The 21,820-nt window shown below is 31.8% G+C and overlaps 1 protein-coding gene and 1 long non-coding RNA gene across 7 annotated transcripts in view; one reads left to right on the top strand and one right to left on the bottom strand.

Moving 5' to 3' along the window:
• Window positions 1-21,820, top strand: part of LOC135134790 (sodium/hydrogen exchanger 3) — a 61,103-nt gene that overhangs the window by 30,137 nt on the left and 9,146 nt on the right. For 4 of the 6 annotated variants that reach the window (XR_010281380.1, XR_010281379.1, XM_064063619.1 and 1 more), the window contains exons 4-13: window positions 899-1,116; window positions 1,675-1,967; window positions 2,896-2,966; window positions 8,401-8,637; window positions 11,980-12,118; window positions 12,169-12,312; window positions 12,365-12,434; window positions 12,509-12,604; window positions 14,572-14,631; window positions 16,255-16,419. Coding sequence is in view for 4 of the 6 variants with exons in the window: in XM_064063619.1 (XP_063919689.1) it covers window positions 899-1,116; window positions 1,675-1,967; window positions 2,896-2,966; window positions 8,401-8,637; window positions 11,980-12,118; window positions 12,169-12,312; window positions 12,365-12,434; window positions 12,509-12,604; window positions 14,572-14,631; window positions 16,255-16,419 (1,493 nt within the window). In the remaining 2 variants the exon portion in view is untranslated. The remainder of the gene's footprint in view (window positions 1-898; window positions 1,117-1,674; window positions 1,968-2,895; window positions 2,967-8,400; window positions 8,638-11,979; window positions 12,119-12,168; window positions 12,313-12,364; window positions 12,435-12,508; window positions 12,605-14,571; window positions 14,632-16,254; window positions 16,420-21,820) is intronic. The other 2 variants (XM_064063620.1, XM_064063622.1) reach the window with 2 other exon arrangements.
• Window positions 20,826-21,702, bottom strand: LOC135134796 (uncharacterized). Its single transcript, XR_010281381.1, has 3 exons — window positions 21,576-21,702; window positions 21,142-21,526; window positions 20,826-21,093 (listed from the first exon to the last, which is right to left on the bottom strand). It is a non-coding gene; the product is annotated as an uncharacterized LOC135134796 (long non-coding RNA).

Here is a 21,820-nt window from a genome sequence, read left to right as displayed (position 1 = left end):
TTTTTTCATTCCAATGCGTGAAAAAATGAAACGCTATGACACTTTTTTTTTCACGCTTCTAGTGCAATGAAAGAAACGTATCCTTTATAAAGAAAAATTGATAATGTTACACTTTTTTTAACGAACGTGAAAAAAATTCATTTCACACACTAGTCACATAACGCTCTTGACGAGGTTTTTATTTCGATACCCGACACTTACAATATTATCGCGAATTTTTGTTCCATTTCCGTGTTTTTAGGGTGTGCTAAACACCGACATTTCATTATTTTCGATAAACAGCTAAAAATGAATTGATTTTTTTTTAACTAAAACTTCATTTTAGCATTCCTGATATTATATTGTGGCCGTCAAATTAGACCGAATGCTGCCTGGGGCACGGTCGTGCTGCCACTCATTGAAATGATTAGGATGATTGTAATTTTTATTAGTCTCCACTGTTTGGGCACAGCATATCTCTTATTTAAGTACTAACTGAATGGTACGCGGCATTCGGCCCAAATTTATGGCATCTATAAGCTGTGGTTAGGGATTTATTTTGAGCGTTTGAGGCGTTAAGCTTATTGTGACAGCTACTATACCAGAGCCTATCAGCCTAGTAACATGTTTTCGTCACTCCTGGTAGTGATTAGTAATTCTGATTACTGATTAGTGATTACACTTTAAATTTTGGATTTTTGTATGTTCATTTAGGTATCATAGCAGATGAAAATTTACATTTTCATAGCGCTAAAAAATTAATTACGAACGCAAAAAATGTCGATATGCCGCAATATAATTATGCTTGTTTATGATTTGTACATACATGTTTGTGTAATAGGAGTGTCAACTTACAATAAGTAAATCTTAATAACTTTATTGCTGATCCACTGTTTTAATAAGAACTGTTTTGTTGCAGAATTACATTTTGTGGTATAACAATGAAAAATTACGTCGAGGCAAACATATCTCACAAGTCCCACACGACAATAAAGTATACCATGAAAATGCTAAGTAGTTCGTCCGAAACCATCATCTTCATGTTTTTGGGAGTGGCAACTGTAAGTACAGACCATGTTTGGAACACATGGTTTGTTGTACTTACAATAATTTTTTGCTCAATTTACAGAGCAATAGGTAAGTGTCGAGCGCCGCTTATTAGGGTGTGTATTCACATTTTATTATTGTTAAGCAAAATTTACAGTAAAAGCAAACGTATACCAGACACATGCACAAATTAATAATAAGCTTAATTAATCCTTTCAGCAGTTTTATTATTATATATTTCATATACATACATACATTCATTATTACAAATTATAACATTAAATACACCTGGTGTTGTGCAATTTGGTATATCTGATAGCGTCAACGCACGTCAACTGATTTTAGTAAAAATGTTGAAATTCAAGAAGTGAAAATTTATAACATACTTACATCGCCAATTTTTAATTAGAAAAATGCAGTCGCCATTCTCATTTAATGTAAAAATAAAAAGTAACTAGTAAGATGTTTTATTTTCTCATTAGCGTAAATTTTCAATGCTGTTACAAAAACTACTATGTATGTTAAGAATGTGCCTGTTTATTTTAAAAAGAGTCACTTTCCGCTCGTTAAATGATAAGGAGTAACTTAAACTTAATTTTTTTTCTTATGTACGTATGACTAAATGATGTTAACGTCCGTAAATTTTAGGTGTAATAATATTCACAGCAATAGCAAATCGTTTTCGATTGCACCAATTGAGTAAAGTGGAAAAATTTGTAATGTCATACGGTGGCTTAAGAGGAGCTGTGGCCTTTGCATTGGTACTCTTAATCAGTCCTGACATAGTGCCGCTGCAGCCGATGTTCATGACAACTACAATTGCTGTGGTCTACTTTACTGTGTTCTTCCAAGGCATCACCATAAAACCTCTAGTAAAAATTCTCAATGTGAAAACAGCTGAGAAAAGGAAGCCTACGATGAACGAACGAATACATGAAAGGGTAATTATTTTCAAAACTGTGTTTTCAAATTTTTTATTTTTTTTTATGTTGCTTATGTGTAATGTGTATATAATGCCATGTTGTATGGTTTAAAATGTTACTTGCAGATTTATTGTGGAAGTTGACCTTTTTATTCTGTATTCATCAATTTGTATTAACTGGTTTTATGTTCAATAAAGTTATTTTTAATTTAATTTTAATTAAACGTTGCTTAACTTTTAATCGTTTTGAGCCAACAATTTTAACATATGATTTTTTAGTGGGATTATTATCATAAAAACAATGACACACACCCACTACCCAGTATGTTATATAATATAATAATATTTCCGTTAAATTTTTTCTGTGAGAAAATTGTGAAAGAGAATAATATTGCTATTTATCAGAATACTCGTACCATAGTTATTTTTGTGATTTTGTTTTGTAAATAAAATCATATTTCATTACACTCGAAATATGGTTCCACACACATTAAAAATACCGCAACGTTAATTATCTTCTGTTAATCTTTATTTAAATGTTATCAATTAGATTAGCTACACAATTATAGTAACGCTGCTTTTAGTATATGTAATACAAAAAATATTATTGATGTTTATCACGAAATTGTTGGAAGTATAGTTGCGAATATTATACGAAGAAGCCTCAGATTAAAAAAAAAATTAAAACAAGAGTTTATTAATTCGCAGATAATTTCATTTCCTTAAAAGATGATTCAAACTTTTGTGTGTATACATTTTTAAAATAGAATTATGAAAATGTTTAATTTTTTAGGAAAGAAACTATGGTAAACTTCCACAGTGGTATAAATATTGAGTATGAATATCACATGTACATTTATGTATTTTTTATGTATTATTATTTGTGTTATACAGGTTTAACAAAGTTAACGTATTAGTAAATTTGATAAAATATTTTTTGTTTATAGTTGATGGATCACGCTATGGCAGCCATAGAAGACATCCTCGGCCAACATGGGAACTATCATATTAGAGACAAGTAGGTACCCACTTAACTTTTCCGTTAGTAACACATTGCACAAATTTTGAGTAAAAATATCGCAGCAAATGTACTAGGTTTTGGTGAATATCAAGATTTGGTTGATTCAAATTTCATAAAATGATACAGTTTTCAATCATGGTGACTAAAATAATAATCACATTATAATGTTCTGTAGACTGTCGTCTACGTTTTTTATTAGTGTAACATCTCAAATGTTTTTTTTTTGTAAATGGGCACCTATATATTTTTAAAGGATTATTTGTGGCACGAATTTTTTTAATTACCCCAGACCATATTTTTATGTTACTGTATGTACTTGTTTATTGTGATGAAAAATGTCAGTTTTAACAATGAAAAATATCATTGCGATAGACCATGAAAAAATTCTGAAGGCGCTATTGTCAGATTGCTCTGAAGAGACTAATCCATTTCGAATTTTTAATAAAGTTAAATTTGGATTTTTGAAGCACACGCTATGTTGTATCGGCCGTTGTCTTTTTTGTATTTTATCTTGATCAGGCGACAGTTTGATTACTTCTTTTTTTATTTTGGAAACGTTGTATCAAAGTTATCCTACTTTTATCAGTCTAGCTCCATTTGATGGTGATGTTAAATCGTTTTGCGGTCCCAAACAGTTGAACTCTTGAACTCCCTGCTAAAGACTTTGTTTTTATGAACAACTACAACGTAAGTTACATAAGAATAGCTTAATTAAGAATGCAAATGTTAAAAAATGCGTGGTAAACAATAGTATCGTATTGCATTAATTTGTCCATCAATTTTAAACTAAATAAGTTTCCAACCATGTGTATAATAATTTTAATTCAGCTTCATTTCCCTATCAAATTACATACTACCACTAAAGTAAAATATTTATATAGTACAATCCGTAGGTATTAAAAGGAGTGACTCTCATGGCGTTGTCAATACAGTTTCAGCATCTAATTGTTCCATTATTAACATTTTTTGTTATGAAATTCTAAATGTAACCTGTCCACAACTTTCACTATAGTTATAATGCGAGGGCATTTTTTTGACAGTTTATTATTATTTTTTTTAATTTTGTTGAAATTTTTACATAACGCATTTTTAAAAATCTATTATCTGTTATTTATTGAAAGTTCAGAACGCGGTTTCCACCATTTTTTGCAGCTGACAAAACTCTAGACGTTGTATTACATACAATGTCGACTTTTTTTGTTGAAAATGAGATAAAGTAAAAAGAAATTTGTGTCGTAGAACCTGCTAAAAGCTTTTTTAATGTATCTCATTTCATGAGTCTACAGTTTGGTGACCGATGCTATAGTAGGTACTATTTTGCCGAGGTGCATATTACAGTTTTCGGTCAACCTACCAGCAAATTAAAAATCAATATATACTCTTTTAACACTTTATTTTAATTATATAAAATACTCAAAATGACAATTAACGTTTATGTTAATCACACACACTACTAAAATAATCTAAATATCGGCGCCGCGCCGTGCCGTATCCACAGTGGACGGAAATTATTAGGTGTTATTTTTCGTTTGAAAATAAGTATGTAAAAAGTCAATTTTGTACTCATAGCTTGTAGATACTTATTTTCCGCTTATGCCTGATGCGTAGAAACAAGAATTTCCCACAATGCAGTGTTTTTTACTTTCCACGTCAGAATTTAAAATATCGAGCAATCAATGACTTCACTGTCACCAACCCTGTAGCACAAAATAAAGTAAATTATGCAAAATTATTTATTTCTGATTATTTTTTTATTGAGTTATTCAATTCAAAAAATTTGTAACATATAATTATAATATAGTTATTACCTACATTATTTGAGGAGTGGAATTTCCCGCATTCACACTAAATACACATTCCCTGCGGTCGTACTGCAAACAAAGTGCTCATGCGGGAAATTCCACTTTCCAAATACGTTAGGTACATGGTACATAACTATTTGTCGTTTGTTAAATATACATTATTTATGTCACATTGTCGTAGCCTACGTGGCAAGTCATGTAGTGAAATTGCTTTATAAAATAGTAATATAATATTCTACCACATTTTACTCGAAAATCTCTGCTAGAAAACTTATTAACACGACCTAAAGTATTTATGTATTTTTTCTATAACAGTGAGGTAAATTATATTACATCAGTTCTCATAATTCTCACCGGTATTAGGTATAATAACTAGACTTCGGCGAAAATACGTTAGAACTCGGCAAATAACCCCTACTATAGTTGGATTCATGTATCTTTTTACACACGTGACCAAAAGCTAACGTCCGAACTAATAACTGTTACTTTGTAATAATTAGTCAAAAAGATGACAATGTTCATAACGTCAACATGACACAAATGTGTAAGCTCAGGCAGGTGGTTTCCGATTGGGTCGTGATTTTGCCGGACTGAGAAGGACGCCGAGTCTTTCTTTTCGAGTTTTAATCTTCGAAACCGTTAGGCGAGTAACACCTAGAAGAGCATCTGTAACTCGCTAAAAATTTGAGCGAAATTATTAACCATGAACCTTCAAGTGGTTTTTACTTACTTACTCGTTCTGTACCATTTAATGAGATTAAAGGACCACCGTTTTCCTTCTCAAGAGCAAAAGACTCTATAAAGTTGGACACGATGTCCTGGGCACGGGAACTCAAACGTTTGTCCGTCATGTTGTAGACCAAACACGAACAAGAAATAAGATAACAAAACATAAAAAATAGGACAACGAAACAAGAATCCTAACGACCAACGAACTTTACGAAGAACTGAATAGAAAACTTGAATAGAACAACGAAAAACTGCGATTAACCACTCTGAGTAAAACCAAAAATGACAGTGACGTTTGATGAAAAATCGATGAATTATTATCAGTCACTAGATTGACTACATCAGTGCCTGTCGCACTATGTGGACGCATTTATTACGTATTTTATCTTTTTCTAATTCAGGGAACTTTGTGGAAGAGAATAACTGACGTAGAGCGTAATTTGGCCTAATTTCGGTAGACATACTATTTATCTGGCTCTTCGTTTTTGTAATCCTTAAAACAAAGATTCTTATGGTAGGTGCTGTCTGAGCTTGTATGATACTTCGGTCACGTGTGTCAAAAGATACATGAATCCAACTATACAACAGCACACTACACATCATAAACGTTCGAGATACAACAGTATATCAGCCCGTTAAATCAAAAACTGATGTTTTTCCATTCTTATCCGATAATTTTTATACAGAATTACCAAGCGTTTTACATTTTCATCGACCAGACGAGTGTGTTTTGAGATTAATAATATTGCTTACAGAATGAAAATCATCATTCAACATCGACACTGTACTAACAGGTGCATGATTGAAGTATTACTTAAACTGTTGTCTATATAGATTTTTACCGTCTACAAGTCAATGTATTATTGTAATAGATGAAGGCCCAGATTTTTGTTGAAAATCGCTTCTACTTTTGTTGTAACTTGTAAGTTAGACACTAAATTCACTTGAGAATTTGTAAATACCTTAATTCATCTGCGTACGCGTTCGCTTCAGCCGCACGCCTGAGCGCTAGTGATGGGAACCAGTAACTTATTTTCTCCTAACTCTAATAATAAGAATTAAAAAAATGTTTAATAGTTGAAAAAAAAAAAGGAAAATATTACCAAAGAGAATCACTGAAGATATAATTCTAGCAAGCTTACATTTAAACTATTTATATTGCGTATCTCTATCATATTTTCTGGTGATATATAAAATCGACTAGCAAAGCAATCGCTACACCCATTTAATAATAATCTTAAACGTATTTCAAACAAATGTGCATAGATGTCTGAGCAAAGCGATTCATGAGGTCTGACCGTATTTAAAATATGCAAACAAACTATATCAAAGTAATACAAATATGGTCAACTCTAACTGTACTCGAAACCAATTCTGTTGGTTAGCTTAAGGAATTTAGAAAATGAGATAATATAAGCAGATTTCCATTATATACGAAGTTACTATAAAATACACAAGTTTATGATTCAAAGAATTTGGACTTAATTACGACTTTAAATTTTCATTCATGTGGTTTAAAATAGAATAATAGATAGGAGTACTATACTAACGTAGATGTAGTATATGATATCTTATTAAAAGTTATAAAAACATTTTCAGAAGAAAGTAAAACTGTGTCAAAATATTATCAGTATCCAGATATGAATTGAACTAAACTGCATTTAACCGACTGCAAATTATGAAGGAGATTGTGACATCTGGCAACTTAAGCTGTTGGTTCAGAAATAAACGCCTTAATCTGATTCCGCAAAAATGTTGGCAATCGTATCGCAAAATTTTAGATATAGAATCATCAACCATACATTACATCACATTTTGACAACAAAAATTTATTGTTTCGGTTTTTACGTATAAATTTTTTGTAATAAGTATAAAACTATTAGCAAAATGTGTTCCCAAGAGAACCATTAATTAACCACCTAACTTAGCTTTCCGACAATCAAAACTGCAAGTTGTGATTGGTCAAGGTTAAGTTTCAAACTTAGTTGGTAACATGTAAAATCCAGAATCAATGCCTTTTATTGAGAAATTTTGCTTTGCTGCCTGGGTGTAATTCCTTGAAAGAACCTGATTTTAGAAGAATAAATTCGACATATTTTATTGTAATGTCTATGCCATTTCACGTTTGGTTTCATTAAAATTGCCTTTTTATTAATTCTCTAGAATTTATTTACTGATTTGTTTATTTATGTATTTATTTAGGTATTTATGTATGTATATATTTATATGTTTATAAAAACCATGAACAATGTTTCATGATGGAAAAATACAACTGTCAATGACAATAATATTGCGTGAGTTTACGAGTGAAACTTAATAACCCTCACGTTTTTACGTCTGCTAAGCTTGTCCTATGGTCGACACTTACAAGAGGAACAGAGGCGAAACACCGAGCATCGGGAAAAAAAAAATTATATACTTAGTTAACCATTTTTAATTTTGGGAAATTATTTTTTAATTTTCTGGGACATAAATGTAATACATAAATTTAATAATTAATAATGATGATGTATTATTCAACAGTAGAATTCTGCTAATAATAGGAAAATTTTAAGAAAATTTTGTAACCTTTTTTTTAAACATTTGATATATAATGTTATTCAAGCCAGCACTTTTCAGTTGTGGCTATTTTTTGAACTTTGCCCGTACTTAATAAAAACTATTTGTTGAATCGATCTGACAACGGAATACGGACCTGACCGTGTGCCCACCCACGAATAAGAAACCATTTACCGAGAAATGAGTAAATGCTCTTATCGAAAAGTTTAACACTCCATAACCACTTTAACAGTTCATAAAATCGCTACAGAATTTGCAAGGTTGTAATAATTTATGAATTTCTAGTACATGATCAGTAATAACTGATTTGTCCGTACTAATGTAATTTTTTTTATTTCCAGGTTTAAACGTTTTGATAATCAATTTATCAGGCCTTACTTACTAAGAAATCATCAAGGAGCTGAACCGAAAATATTAGAAACTTATTCGAAACTGGCAATGAGGGATGCAATGGAATATATGCGTAGGAATGCCTCCACCATAGGTAACATTTCTGGTACTGAAAGCATGTCGGCTATTTTCAAGAATTATACGGCGGGCAACCTCAACGGCAGGTGCGCCACCACATTACTAACCTGGTAAACTAACAGCACTGATCACTTTTCACGTAGAGAAATAGTAATTACATTAACAAATTCACTACCGTAGCTGCTGTAGTCAGTGCTTTTGTGCCATACTTTTGCTCTAGGTTGCTGTTATGGGAATAAGGTAACAGGTAATGATAGAAATATAAATATATTTCGGAAAAAATACTGAGGACAGAAGAATTATTTAGGATTTCCCACCTTTCATGAAGATACCTCATTATTTGTTTGTTGTCTCAAAAATATTTGTTTTGAATTTTGAGGCAAAATGTCACTAAGAAAAGTATTTCACTACACCGATTTTGGTCAAAGAAATTCAGCTGCAATAAAAATAAGGATTTTTTTTATTTTTGCATTGCCATTGGTTTAAACTGCTTCTGGTTATTTTGCAATATTTAGTAATAAAATGTTCAAATATTTATAGGGATGTAAACGTGATAATGAAAATACCACCCTTTCCTTGTTTGTTCACTATAAAGAATCCAAATATACGAAAATATATGAAGCGGCGTATTATACACGTATAACTTTATAGACACATTAGTGGAACGGGAAAGTAAGTGTTTGTCTAACACCCCGAATGAATGTGCTTGATGAGAATAAAACTAGATTTTTATCAATCTTTTGAAAGTGATTTTAAAAGAAGTAATGAACTTTGCTAAAATGTATAAGAAATCTGGTGGAGGCGCCGGGATTAGTGCATGTAATGCTTAAACAATTTTCAAAATATTCACAATAACAATCACGACACTTTTTCGTGATTGTTATTGTGAATATTTTTCCAGCTGCGGTATTTGTTAAGAAATTATCCGTAAATGTTGATATGGAAATGACAATAAAATAACTCACAAAAAACGTTTTTAGTGGCAAACAATTTTATGTTATATTATATTTTATGTTATATTAAACAAAATATCAATAATTTTTAATGAGGAGCATTTTACCGTACAAAAGCTTACCTAATTGTCTTTGATGTATATCATTTTCACTTCCCTAAACTGTGCAAACAATTACTTAATTATGTCATATTTCGAAAGTGGAGCGCTATTTTGGTTCATAAACAATAACCTTTGTTCCTATAAGCTAATTAATAATTATTATTGTACAGATTAAAAGACACAAGGGCCTATGGTTGTAGTGAAGATGCAAAAGAGCTTTAAATAAAATGTCTACATATAAAAAATATTTTAGCGGCATGATTGCTCCATAGAAAAATCTGTTTTTTAATAAATATAAAGGAATTGTTTCTATTTCTGTAGGATGAAAAACTTTAGTAATTTAAAATTTTTATCATTTTCATGTCAGCTAGAGTACCAAAAAATACGTCTTCGGTTTCTGTCTGTCTGCCGTCCGTGTGGATTTTCGTTAGACAGATAATCTCCGAAACTACCGAATCGATTGTTGTTAAATTTTATGAACATTATGTAAATGATCAACGGTAACCAAACTTTGTCGAATCATCACACCAACATTGTGATGAGAATAACGTCATCTTAAAATTCTACATAGTAAATGGGTTTTAAATTGTATAAAAAACGTACTCCTACAAGTGTAGTTTATAAAAAAGTACTGAGTTTTTACCTACGGCATCCAGATTTTTGTAAAAAAAATCAAAATCGTATAAAACAACATTTTGCAATTTAATTTTGAATCTGCAAAACCGAATGTTTTGAGATTTTGCAGACGTTTTAAAGTTGTCGTAAATTCGGTACATTGTTAATCAAAGTAGATCTGGTTACCCCAAAAAATGGATGACGTCATCACAAAATTTTGCCTTCTACTTCCTACCGAAAATGTACAAAATATGATGAGTCTATACTTGTGATTCATCGTGGTCTTCATATTTTTAGAATTTCTTGTGCAGGGTGACTCAAAAAAATTAATAAATGAGTCAGTTTATTTTATGGATTAAATTAGGAACTGTAAAATCGAATGCTTTGAAATCTTGCAGACGTTTCAACGTTATCTCAGGCATGGTAAATTTTTAATCAAAATATGTCTGTCCAACCACCCTACCCGCTTTTTCATTAGATAAAATAAATTTAATAAAATTAAACACTCTCCAATTTTTAATTCATCAAATAAAGAACGAGTCACCCGATTTTCTCGAAATAGTGAGAATACATACATCTTTATTAAAAAAAAACAAATGTGAATTACAACATCGCGAAACAACATACAATGCAATGTTTTATTTAATAAGCGGAAGTTGACGCAATAAAAAAGTCTGGACCATCGCATTGTGATCCGATTATTTGATTATTGCAGTTACGAGTACTTATAATAAATGGTTCTCGGTTCACTTGCACCTCTTAATTAAATTGGTCCATTATTTTGTTGATTAAATCAAGATTCAAGAGCGACTTACTCCATTTTCCCGAAAATTTGGAAATAGACTACCGTTATTATTAGTATTACACTGCATCTATTGTGTGATGTACATGTATTTGCAAAAATGTTAATGACGTCATCACAAAATTTTGTAATGGAAAAACTCACATGAAACAAACATTACATAAGTACATATCTTTATTTTAACTTATAAGGGTAAAGGGTTATCATAAAAAATAAAGTAAAGTAAAATCTTATAATTGTGCTTTATGAGCGAGGGAAGTTCTGTCGAAATAATCTTCCACCATTTTTTTTGCTACATTTATCTTCCAAACTTCTCTTGTTGCTTAAACCCAACTAAACGATTTTTATTTAAAACGCATTTCCCAAAAACGATTTTTATCTGTTAAGGTATTTTGTTGTTTGATTACTAGAACAATGAAATATAAACATGTAAACAACTACTAAGAAATCTTTTCCATATTTTGAATGCTTTTAGGGAAAATGGGTTTAAAATCTGTTGCAAAATAATAACAGAAAACAACTTTTACAACGTTGCTGAGACAACATTAGGGAACTAGTTTTACTTCTTATCAACATTTACCCGTTTAGGTGTAAAATCGTTTCCTCTTTTCTGGAAAAAAATTCCGTTCTGATGTACATTGATTATTCTCATTACTTTTTCATACCAGTATTTTTTTAAACAAAAATAAAAAGTATTACCTTTGTTCTGTTGAATATGTTATACATTGACAATAAAATCATCAATGTTCATAATTCAAGACTCTATAAAGATTTTGTTAGTAAGCTATACTACAAAAGTTAGTACTTTGTTAAAAGTTATAATTACTTAAATGTAAATATTATTATTTTTACTTCATTATATTCCGCTAATATACCTACCTAACGAGAAGCTTCATTTACTTTAGCTTTTGGTGTTACATATTGTTTAAATAATTATGTTTTTTAACAATTTGGATTACAATAATTGTGTCCTATTTGCAGCTCTAGTTTTAGTCATCTAGATTCAAGCACATGGAACATAGACATGCAAGAATTAGAGTATAATCCATCGAAGAAAGATTTAACCGACGCGAAAATACATCACCTTTTGGCTGAAGAATTAGTTAAGCCTTCTCGAAGGGTGAACAATTTGTGTTTTTCTAATTAACCTACTGACAGCTACTTTTACAGCATCGTCGTTTAAGTTACAGCCGACATGCAGTTAATGACCGAGATCTATCAACGCAAGTCAATTATCGGATGCATTTCAACATGAGACGGCTTGTAGCAGATAAAAAACATCACCACAAACGACACAGTAAAAAACTTAACAAAGTAAGTTAAGAAAAAATCCTGATTTTTTTCTAATCATTGATTTGACTTATAGGATGGGAAACAAAATCACGTCAGTTTTCCCGAATTTCAACAAAACGGTACAGCCAAGCAGTTTTCGCACGGTAAGTCAAATTGCGTACACTACTACAGTCGTAGTTCCCCTCTAGCACATAGGTTACATTTTTTATTCCACTAGATTACATAAGCGAAGTTTTACACGAAGATGACACAGAACCAAAATCCAATAAAGAAGACTGGGATAGTCCCATAACTTTCACGGCAAAGTCAAGTCGTGAGTATTAATAATATTTGCTAGGTTTATTAAACAGATTGGTGGAGAAGATGCTCGGGTGGCTGATTGTTCTAACTCCGCTTTTAACGGCTGTACTGAAGAAAAAGCATGCAACTTCTAATCCTACTCTATAGTTGCTAATTCCAACCACATCCTCAGCTTTATTCTTCAGTGTCGATATGCTTTCTTGTTTGCAGATAAATGTATCTTAGTTGCATTTACTAAACCGATGTGGCTGTGTGCAAATGTACCTAAGATAATAAAGATATAAATTAATACGTGCGTTCAATTTTTCTTAAAGTGAAAAGTTGTGCGTTTCATTTTATTATTTTGTAATTGAAAATTTCCCGCTGAAAGCGGTTATCAATCTCGTGTTTTGAAACAAATTTTAACGGGATTCATTATTTTAGCAAGCACGGAAACGGATCTCAGCGGAAGTTTTGCTAGTCAATTAGTTCCTTTGATGGGAACGAAAAATAAAAAACCCACTGCTGCTGAGGATTGTCTCCCTTGGAGAAGGGAACATTCTAAGGTTAACGGTACGGTTGACGTAGAACCGCTTATTTAGTTGAATTATTTGTTCACATTATTAGAAAATATTTGGTATAAAATTATTTGCCTTGAACGATACGGTGAAAATAAGGAACATATTTCTATTAAATACCAAATATTTATTATAGCGCTTAGATTTCTTTTTTTAGAATAGAAGTTATATACACATCAAATCAAATCTATAAAAAAAAAACCGTAGATAAACTTAACAGTAAGCACAAAATGTCAACATGGGCATACTATGAGCAAGTAGCGAATGCATTCCGTGCAAGGTAATGAAATTATTAAATTAAGAATAAAAATGTATTTTAGTTAATTTTTTTTAAGATTCCTAAATTATTTATAACCAAATTTAATTTAATAATGCATATGAATCATTCCGGCAACTAATTGGACCTGACATAGATAACCAGAGGAAACCTTTTGAATTTCAGATTATAATTGTAGATGGTATATGCTGCATTCGTTATTTTACTCATTTCCAAAAATCCAAAATTTTGGGATATTTTATCGCTCAATTTTGAATATTATTATTGTTTGTTTAGATTAAAAGTTTTATATATACCCACAATTATTTAAAAAAATTAACAGGAATCACCGTTTAAACAGTAAATAACAAATGTAAACGTAAAGGTCTCTTTATAAGAAGTTTTTGAATTTTTGTTATCCTTTGTTATCTGTGGTGCTGTTTCAGCTTTAATGCTAGAGTCCTTCTGAATCCATTATTTTTTATACCCAGTCACAATGATGAAGATTAAAAGTCATCTTTGTTAAGTATCTGCAATCGGGAGCACAGTCCTATGTAAACCTACAATATGAGAGTACTTTTGTTTATAATACTACATGTATGATTTGAACTTATACGTATCAGTGCGAAAAAAATGGTAAATTTGGACATTTGCTGGATGATCTCAATATATTCGCTCCTTTGCGTAAGAGCATTATTTAGCATATATACATACATTCATAGTCAGATTAGTGAAAACTCCTGGGATTTTAATCCATCGCGTTCATAATGCTAATGATTAATTTGTTTTTTCTTAAACGTACTTTCAACGGTAAAATTTGTATGAAAGTAGTCCCTACGGTTAGACAAACAGGGGTATTGTCCTGAATTATTTGACGTTAAAATTTAACACCCTTGCAAATATGAGTCTAGTAAAATTCTTAATACTTCTCTTAACGATCCGCCACTTTCAAAGTAAATGGATTCATTAGGACTGCATTAATTCACTGAATTTATTCTTATGCAAAATCTATAACCTTTGCATGAAGTGCATTGCTTTCATATTGTGTATAAAGAAGGGAGTGTTACGTCATGCTTCACTGCATCTATATAATCTTTCTTGAATTTGGTGGAACACTCTTGCTGCATATTTCATCCCAAATTTTCAAGCACTGTATTGTATGTTTAGTTACAGATGAGAGTATTTTCTCAGATACAGGAAAACGCATGTCCAGAGGTTCCATAGATGGTATGTAGACTTGTTTTATTGCAATGCGTATTCGCATGTATATATCGTTTTAATTTTTTTGCATTTTTCTGCTTGCATTTGATGGTATAACATTCAACATATTAGCAAATACATGATTTTTCTATTTATTGAAATCTTTGTTGTCACGTGAATTACTTACATTCTTTCGCATGAACTCTATGCTTGTTTGGAATAAATTATATTGAAAAAATTGTTGTGAAATCAGCTTTAATATAGGGTGTTCAATTCAAGACCCGGGAATAGTTAACTTAACATAAGAAAATTGATTACAGCACTCCAAGAATTTTTGATAAAACAGAGATATATTATTGAAAAATCAACCAAATTTATATACATATCATAAAATATCGTAACGGCAAATTATCTCCAATGTGGAACCGCGAAAAAGTTTTGAACTGAACTCCCATTATTTTAAAAATATTAAATCACGTTATAGTAAAAATACTAGTTCTCTGTAAAAATTTTTATTATACTACTGAACTATAAGGTTTGTTGTTAGCTTTGGTAATAGTGGCAGTCAGAAAATGCATTATCTAATAATTATATACGGGGACAGTTCATCTATTATTGTGTAGTTGACGTTGAACAACAAATGTTAAATGGATGTTTGTTTTTGTCATTTATTGACATTTGTATATGTCTATGATTTTTGACAGCTGAAAACTGTCGTTACGACACAAAATATCAATTTAGTCCATGATATGGTACCCAACGATCGAAGAATTACAGTGGGATTTATAATAGAAAAATGTGGCTTTTTGATGGGTAGGATGGAAAAAAATTTGCATGTAGAATTGGGGTCAAAAAAGTCTGTGCACGTTGGGAGCTAAAAATATTAATAGCTGATGACAAGTTCTTTAGGCAGGTGACTAACTCATTTGGCCATAATTAACGAAGACCTCGATGAATTAAAAAAAAAAAATTGTCGCAGTAAATGAAACTTGGGTTCATTATTTTGACCCTGAGTCAAGACACCGAAACATGTAATGGTGTCACAGGGGTTCACCGCCCCCTCCAAAATTTCGTGTCTAATCTTCTACTGGCTAAATCATAGCAATAGTTTTTCGGGATTCTGAAGAGGTTATCTTCACTGATTATTTGCCACATGGGCATACCATAACTGTGAATATTATGCCAAGCTAATCCAAAAATTACCCGAAGCCATCAAGGAGAAATGAAGAGGAAAGTTAAGACGAGACGTTCTGTTTCATCAGGACAATGCTCACAGTGTGGGTTTTACAATTTTTGAACAACCTCCTATTCGCCAGACCTAGCCCCCAGCGACTATTTGTTGTTTCCCAAATTAAAGGAAAATCTTCGTGGTACTCATTTTTTTTATGATGAAGAAGTGATGGCAAACGTTAATGGATAGTTGGAAGAGCAAAACAAAGAATATTTTTTTCCAAGGGCTCACAAAAGCTGCAACATCGATATGCATTAACCTATTAGGGACCTATGTTGAAAAATAAAATATTTACAAACCTCTCATTTGTTTACTTCTATGTTAGGGACAATAATTGGTGAACCGTCCTCGTATATCACAAAGCATCGAGTATTCATGATGCTTTTGAACTATTCATTTATGTTTCTGTTACTATTTAGGGGGTGATCTGATGAGAGTGACAACACCCACTGCAACAGAGACAATGTTACCGTGGAAACGAGATGAAGAAGAGGGTTCGGCACCTTTGCAACAATCTGAATTTCCAGCGTGGGCATCAAATAAAGAATATTTAGCATATAATTCACCATCCGCTACATTTTTAGGTATGTATTAATATATTGTTATTATTATTACAATTTCCACAGTTCACGCTTACTGAAATATTTTGTGGCGGTCAATTGAAATATTTAATAAAATCGTTTTTAGTACTTAATAAAAATGATTTTCTAAAGAACTTCGTGCATAATTTGTCAACAGTATTCTCATTTCGTGCCTATTGCTGTTAAAATTCCATTTTATGTTTAAAGTTTCGCTAGAAATACTACTTATTCTGACGTAATTTGTACAGTAGGTATTAATAAAGTCGGATTCATGTATGTTTACAAACACGTAACGAGAAGCGAAGGTATGAACTAAGAACTGGAGTGGCACTTTGTTAGTCAAAAGCATGTCTGTAATTGTAACGTCAAAAAGACATGGATGTGATGGAATGTTTTACGTTAAAATTTAAACTATACACGCAAGCCCAGTACTAAGGGTTTGCAGAGCAGAGGAATTAGTTCAATTTGTACACTAATATTGAGGTTATTCCTTTTAGTTTGTCTTAATGTAATGCATTAGTTTCTTTTGAAACAACATGCCCTTAAAAGGAATAGGAGTTCCCTGCATGTAGGTACATATGTGATGCGCACCTTATTACGTAACACACATGTACATGGATCTAATCTTGTCGCCATATTCGAATACAAACTGAGATCCGTTCTTGACAATATACAAGAGACGCTCGTTTGCCTATTATCTTCCGCAAGAGGGCGACCGCCGAAAAAATGTATTTAGTCAGAGCTGAACTTAGAACCTTAGCGTATTAATTTACTGTTTAACAAACTGAAGCTGAAATGCAAATAATTTTTACAGAGCCAAACCAAAAAAAAAACATTATTCGATAAACACAAAAATTTGAGTACTAATTTCGCGTAGGGCCTTTCTTTTTCATTAAGAAAACATGGTTACAGATTTACCACATAAGGCATCCAAGTTATTTAAAAAGGTCAGTCTATAAAAAGTGATGCAAATGAATTTATCTTCAAAACGTATTATATTTTAAACACCAAGATGACGTTACCTTAAAATAAAAACCACATTGACTATGTCGAAAACTAGCTGAAAGATTTTAATCATTTACATATTTGAAACATAATAAACTAAAATATAATTCGTCCTCACTTGTGTCACCTCTAAAATCATCACCAACTTCTATTGTAATTTCATTCTATAATATTTCTCATTCATTTCATTCATTGAAAACTTTATATATTTTTGTCCATGCATTTGCAACACATTTACCTAAAGACCGCTCCCACATATGCACAATACTTTACTATATGAGATTGGCTACCATCTTCTGCGTAGCTCAAAGGTTTTACGGGCATGTTCACTTTGGCTGAAACGAAGAGATAAACAATAACAAAACAGAAATACAAAACAAACAATACAAATATTAAAGTCTGTGTTAGTTCTGATTAGACTGTTTTGGAAAATAGAGAAAAGCAATTAGTAACCACGGTCAAAAACACTGAAGAAAATCTAAAACCGACCATGACAACTGACGAAAAAGTCATAAATTTTAACTAAAATCCGTCATTTGGCTACACCAGTATCGCACACACCAAAAGTGTGTCAAGTCAGGGGATTTTATGAAATAGAGTAACGGGCACGTTGGGTAGCATAATATGTAGACACATAATAAGTAATTCGTAACGCTGTTCGTCTTTGTAACGCATAAAACAAAGACCGTCATTGCAATAGTTCTCAGCGTATACCATACTTTGGTCACGTGTTTGTAAAGATACATGAATCAGACTTAATCTTTAAATTCTTTCAAAAAATCATGTAATACCTAAAGTCGTAGACGGAGTTTTAATATTAACATACAGATTTTCAAAGATTTTAAAATTTACTTTTTTGTCTGTTTTATATTCCCAGAAATTTAAAGAAGTCATTTAAAAAATATATCAAAAGTAGTTTATTTTAAAATTATGTTAGGGGATACTTATATTTCGAAGCTGGTTATAGCAAAAAGTCCTCTATGTAAGTAAATTAAAAAATCTACGTTGTCATTTGAAAAAATGTCAGTGGTTTAGTATATTAATTACATTAAAAGAAAATAATGTCATTTGATTTTTTACTGACTTAAATACTGTATTATAAATTAAGTGGCAATGGCTTGTTTTTGTTTTGACATACTTGTGCCTGTACCTTCTAAAAGAAAAAATTATTGCATATAGAATGTCGTGTGCTATCAACTATATACCAGTATATATATTTTAAGGAGAAACAGTTTTTTTCACGTCTTTTATACTTTCAGGACAATAATTTAAAGGATGTAGTTCAAATTAAATCAATTTAATGAACACCAAGTAATTTCATGCTTGCTTAGCGTTCTACAACTTGCTGTGCCTCAGAAACACAGAAAGTGCGGCTCTAATCAGTAAAGAACATGTTTAATTAGTTTACAAATTAAGTTTAAAAACTTGCAGAGTTTCTGCGATTATTATTAAAGCAATTAATATAAATTAGACTATCTCTAAATGGTACAGATGCGTAACGGGAGTTTTATCTTTGAAGTTGGCGTTAAATGTGTGTCATGTTCCGTGGTTTGGATCGTACTAATTAGATATTTAGAATAATAAATTGTGACTACGCAGCAGATGCTCAATTAATGGAACTTAGGTATTATTTTTTCAGACATCTTGTGTAAGCATTACTAAAAAGTTAACTAAATTACAAGCAATTAGTTAAAATGATAATATTTACTACAAATTGAGTTACATCGTAGACGTATACATATGCATTATATTAAAACCAAGGCCAACTGAATCCATCACACTTGGCGCGTGATAAGGCCAAGTCACTCCCTAAAAATGAGGTTTTCACGAAGCAAGCCTTGGAGTTTAGAAAGTGGTGTCCTCTATCCCCAGTCATAAAAACCAGTATAAAACCGTAACTTCCCAACCCAAATGCGAAGGGTTTTGACGTGGTTTTGACTCCCACGATTTTTTTTTTACTATTGTTAATGATTGTTGTCTATTACTCATATTATTAGTGAAAATAAAACAGCAGAATCTTCTGATGAAATTGCAGATTTACGAGAAAATTATAACACCTACTTTGGAACTGCAAAATGAAAAGAGATCGCATGCCCGCTGTGCTGCAGAATTTAAAAAAATTGAAAACAAGTTGAAAAAACATTCACAAAGCATCGAAGCACTGGAAAAAATTTACACTGATGCAGAGAATTCAGATGAAAAAACCATATTTTTACTAGATCTTCTTCATAACTATAACAAGAAATCTCCTAGATGGTCCGAATTGTCTGTTCGTCTCTGTACAGTGTGGAGATATTGTTCACCGAAGGGTTATGATTTTTGCCATAAAAATTTAGTTAAATTACCATCCAGATCGACGATAGTTAGACACCTTGGTAATTTTAATGGACAAAATAATTTAATCAAGGAACGTTTATGCGCAGAAGCATCCCGTTCCAAGATTATGTTCGTTAATTATTGACGACATGTCAATAAAAGAAAAAATGTATTACAGTAGAACAGAACATTATATTTATGGTCTTGAAACCATTAACTCCAATTCTATCACAGAACATCCCAAAGTTGCAAATAAAATGGCGTGTTTTGTGGCAAATGGTCTGTCAGCATCCTTCACTATCGTAACTGGGTACTTTTTCCATTCTTCAATGCCGGCCTCTGATTTTCATTCTTTAACTTTGCAAGTTATTAAACTTCTTACAGATTGGGGTTTTATGGTATTACGCATTGTAACAGATAACCATCCGTCCAATGTGGCTTTGTTCAAGAACTTGTGTGGAGGAACTCTAGAAAATTATTTTAATCACCCATATCTTCCTATGCCCATATTTTTATCATTTGACTATTGCCATGCCATTAAAAATGCCAGGAACCTTTTTTTTAAGTCATAATATGAATTCGACAACCGGTATTATCTCCTCGTCCTATTTAAAGGCCTTATACGGTTTGCAAAGAGGATGGCCTTTAAAACCCGTCAGATATCTTACAAAAAAGCATTTCTATCCTTCAAATCTTGAAAAAATGAATGTTTTGCGGGCTGTACGGATAGATATTCTCCCCAACGGTTACCTCAGCACTAAAATTATTAAAAGAAGAGAAATATGAAGACTTTGTTGATAGTGATGCAACTATTTTGTATATGGAAAATATGTTCCATTTTTTCAAGTCCATAACATCTCAAGTAGAAGACATTACATTCATGCATTAGATAGCAACCTTGCCCCATATGTAAACATTTCAGATCAACGCCTCCATTGGTTGAATACTACTTTCCAAAATTACATAGATGATATGCAGTCCACTTCAGCCAGCACAGGATATAAATGTTTAAGCAGCGAAACAGCACATGCTCTAAAATTTATTGTAAAGAGTACATTTTTATGTGTCCAATTTCTTCTCAAGCTGGATTTTATTATGTGTTAACTCGCTCATTTAGTTCAGATGCTGTGGAAGCGACATTTTCGCATATTCGTTTAAAAGGAGGCTCAAATGATACTACTGACGCTCGTGCAGCTGAATATGCCTTACGACAAATTTTAAGAACTGGAATTCTAAAATCTTCGTCATCTGCCAACACTGCAAGAACTTTAAGTCACATCAGCCGCAATGAACTCTCCCATCAAAGATCAACAGTTGCTGAATTTGCCGAAGAAGATGTAGAAGAATTATTTTTGCCTACGGATTTACGCTTTAAAATCCATTCCTTGCAAAGAAATGAAATACCTGAAATGAATCTCTATTCTGCATCAGTAGCCTTTTTATCTGGATATATAATAATGAAATTACAAAAAAAAATCAATGTCATGACTGCATTGCCCCATTAGTGTCAACTACAATGCCTGGACCTCTCTTGAAATTAATAACTCTTCAGGATCATGGTGGATTAGTGTATCCGAATGAACTTTTTGTGGGGCTTGTAAAGAGAATCGCCGATGTAATACAGGACATTTTACCTTATTTAAAAAAAGAAAAAACATGCGGTCAACTGATCAAGATTTTACAGCCCACTTTACAAAAACATTATTTATTGGTTTGTAGGCAGCACCAAAATGAGATCAGCATTATGGTTTTGACAATAATCGCAAAACCAGCTTTGTCCAACATTTGCCTAGAAAAGACTGATTCATTAAAAAGAAAACTAATTTTAGATCACAAACCTCAAAGCAGAAAAATCTCAAAAGTATAAATAATTTACTTAATTCTTGTCAGTTTTATTCTAATTTTGTCCATTCTCTTTTGTTTGTGGTAATAATTACTGTACTTTGAATTAAAAAAAAAAACGAATGACAGTAAGTGACACAAAATGTTTACTAGAGTGACGCTGACGATAATCGTAATCATTAAAAGTTTCACAAGGTGACGCCACTTTCTAAACTTGTCATAATCTTTCAAAAGCCGAGTG

Source organism: Zophobas morio, unplaced genomic scaffold (genome assembly GCF_036711695.1).
Source record: "Zophobas morio isolate AGI-343-1 ecotype UQ-CSIRO unplaced genomic scaffold, CSIRO_AGI_Zmor_V1 ptg000024l, whole genome shotgun sequence".
Classification (NCBI taxonomy): Eukaryota; Metazoa; Arthropoda; class Insecta; order Coleoptera; family Tenebrionidae; genus Zophobas; species Zophobas morio.
This window is presented reverse-complemented; position numbering and strand designations above follow the sequence as displayed.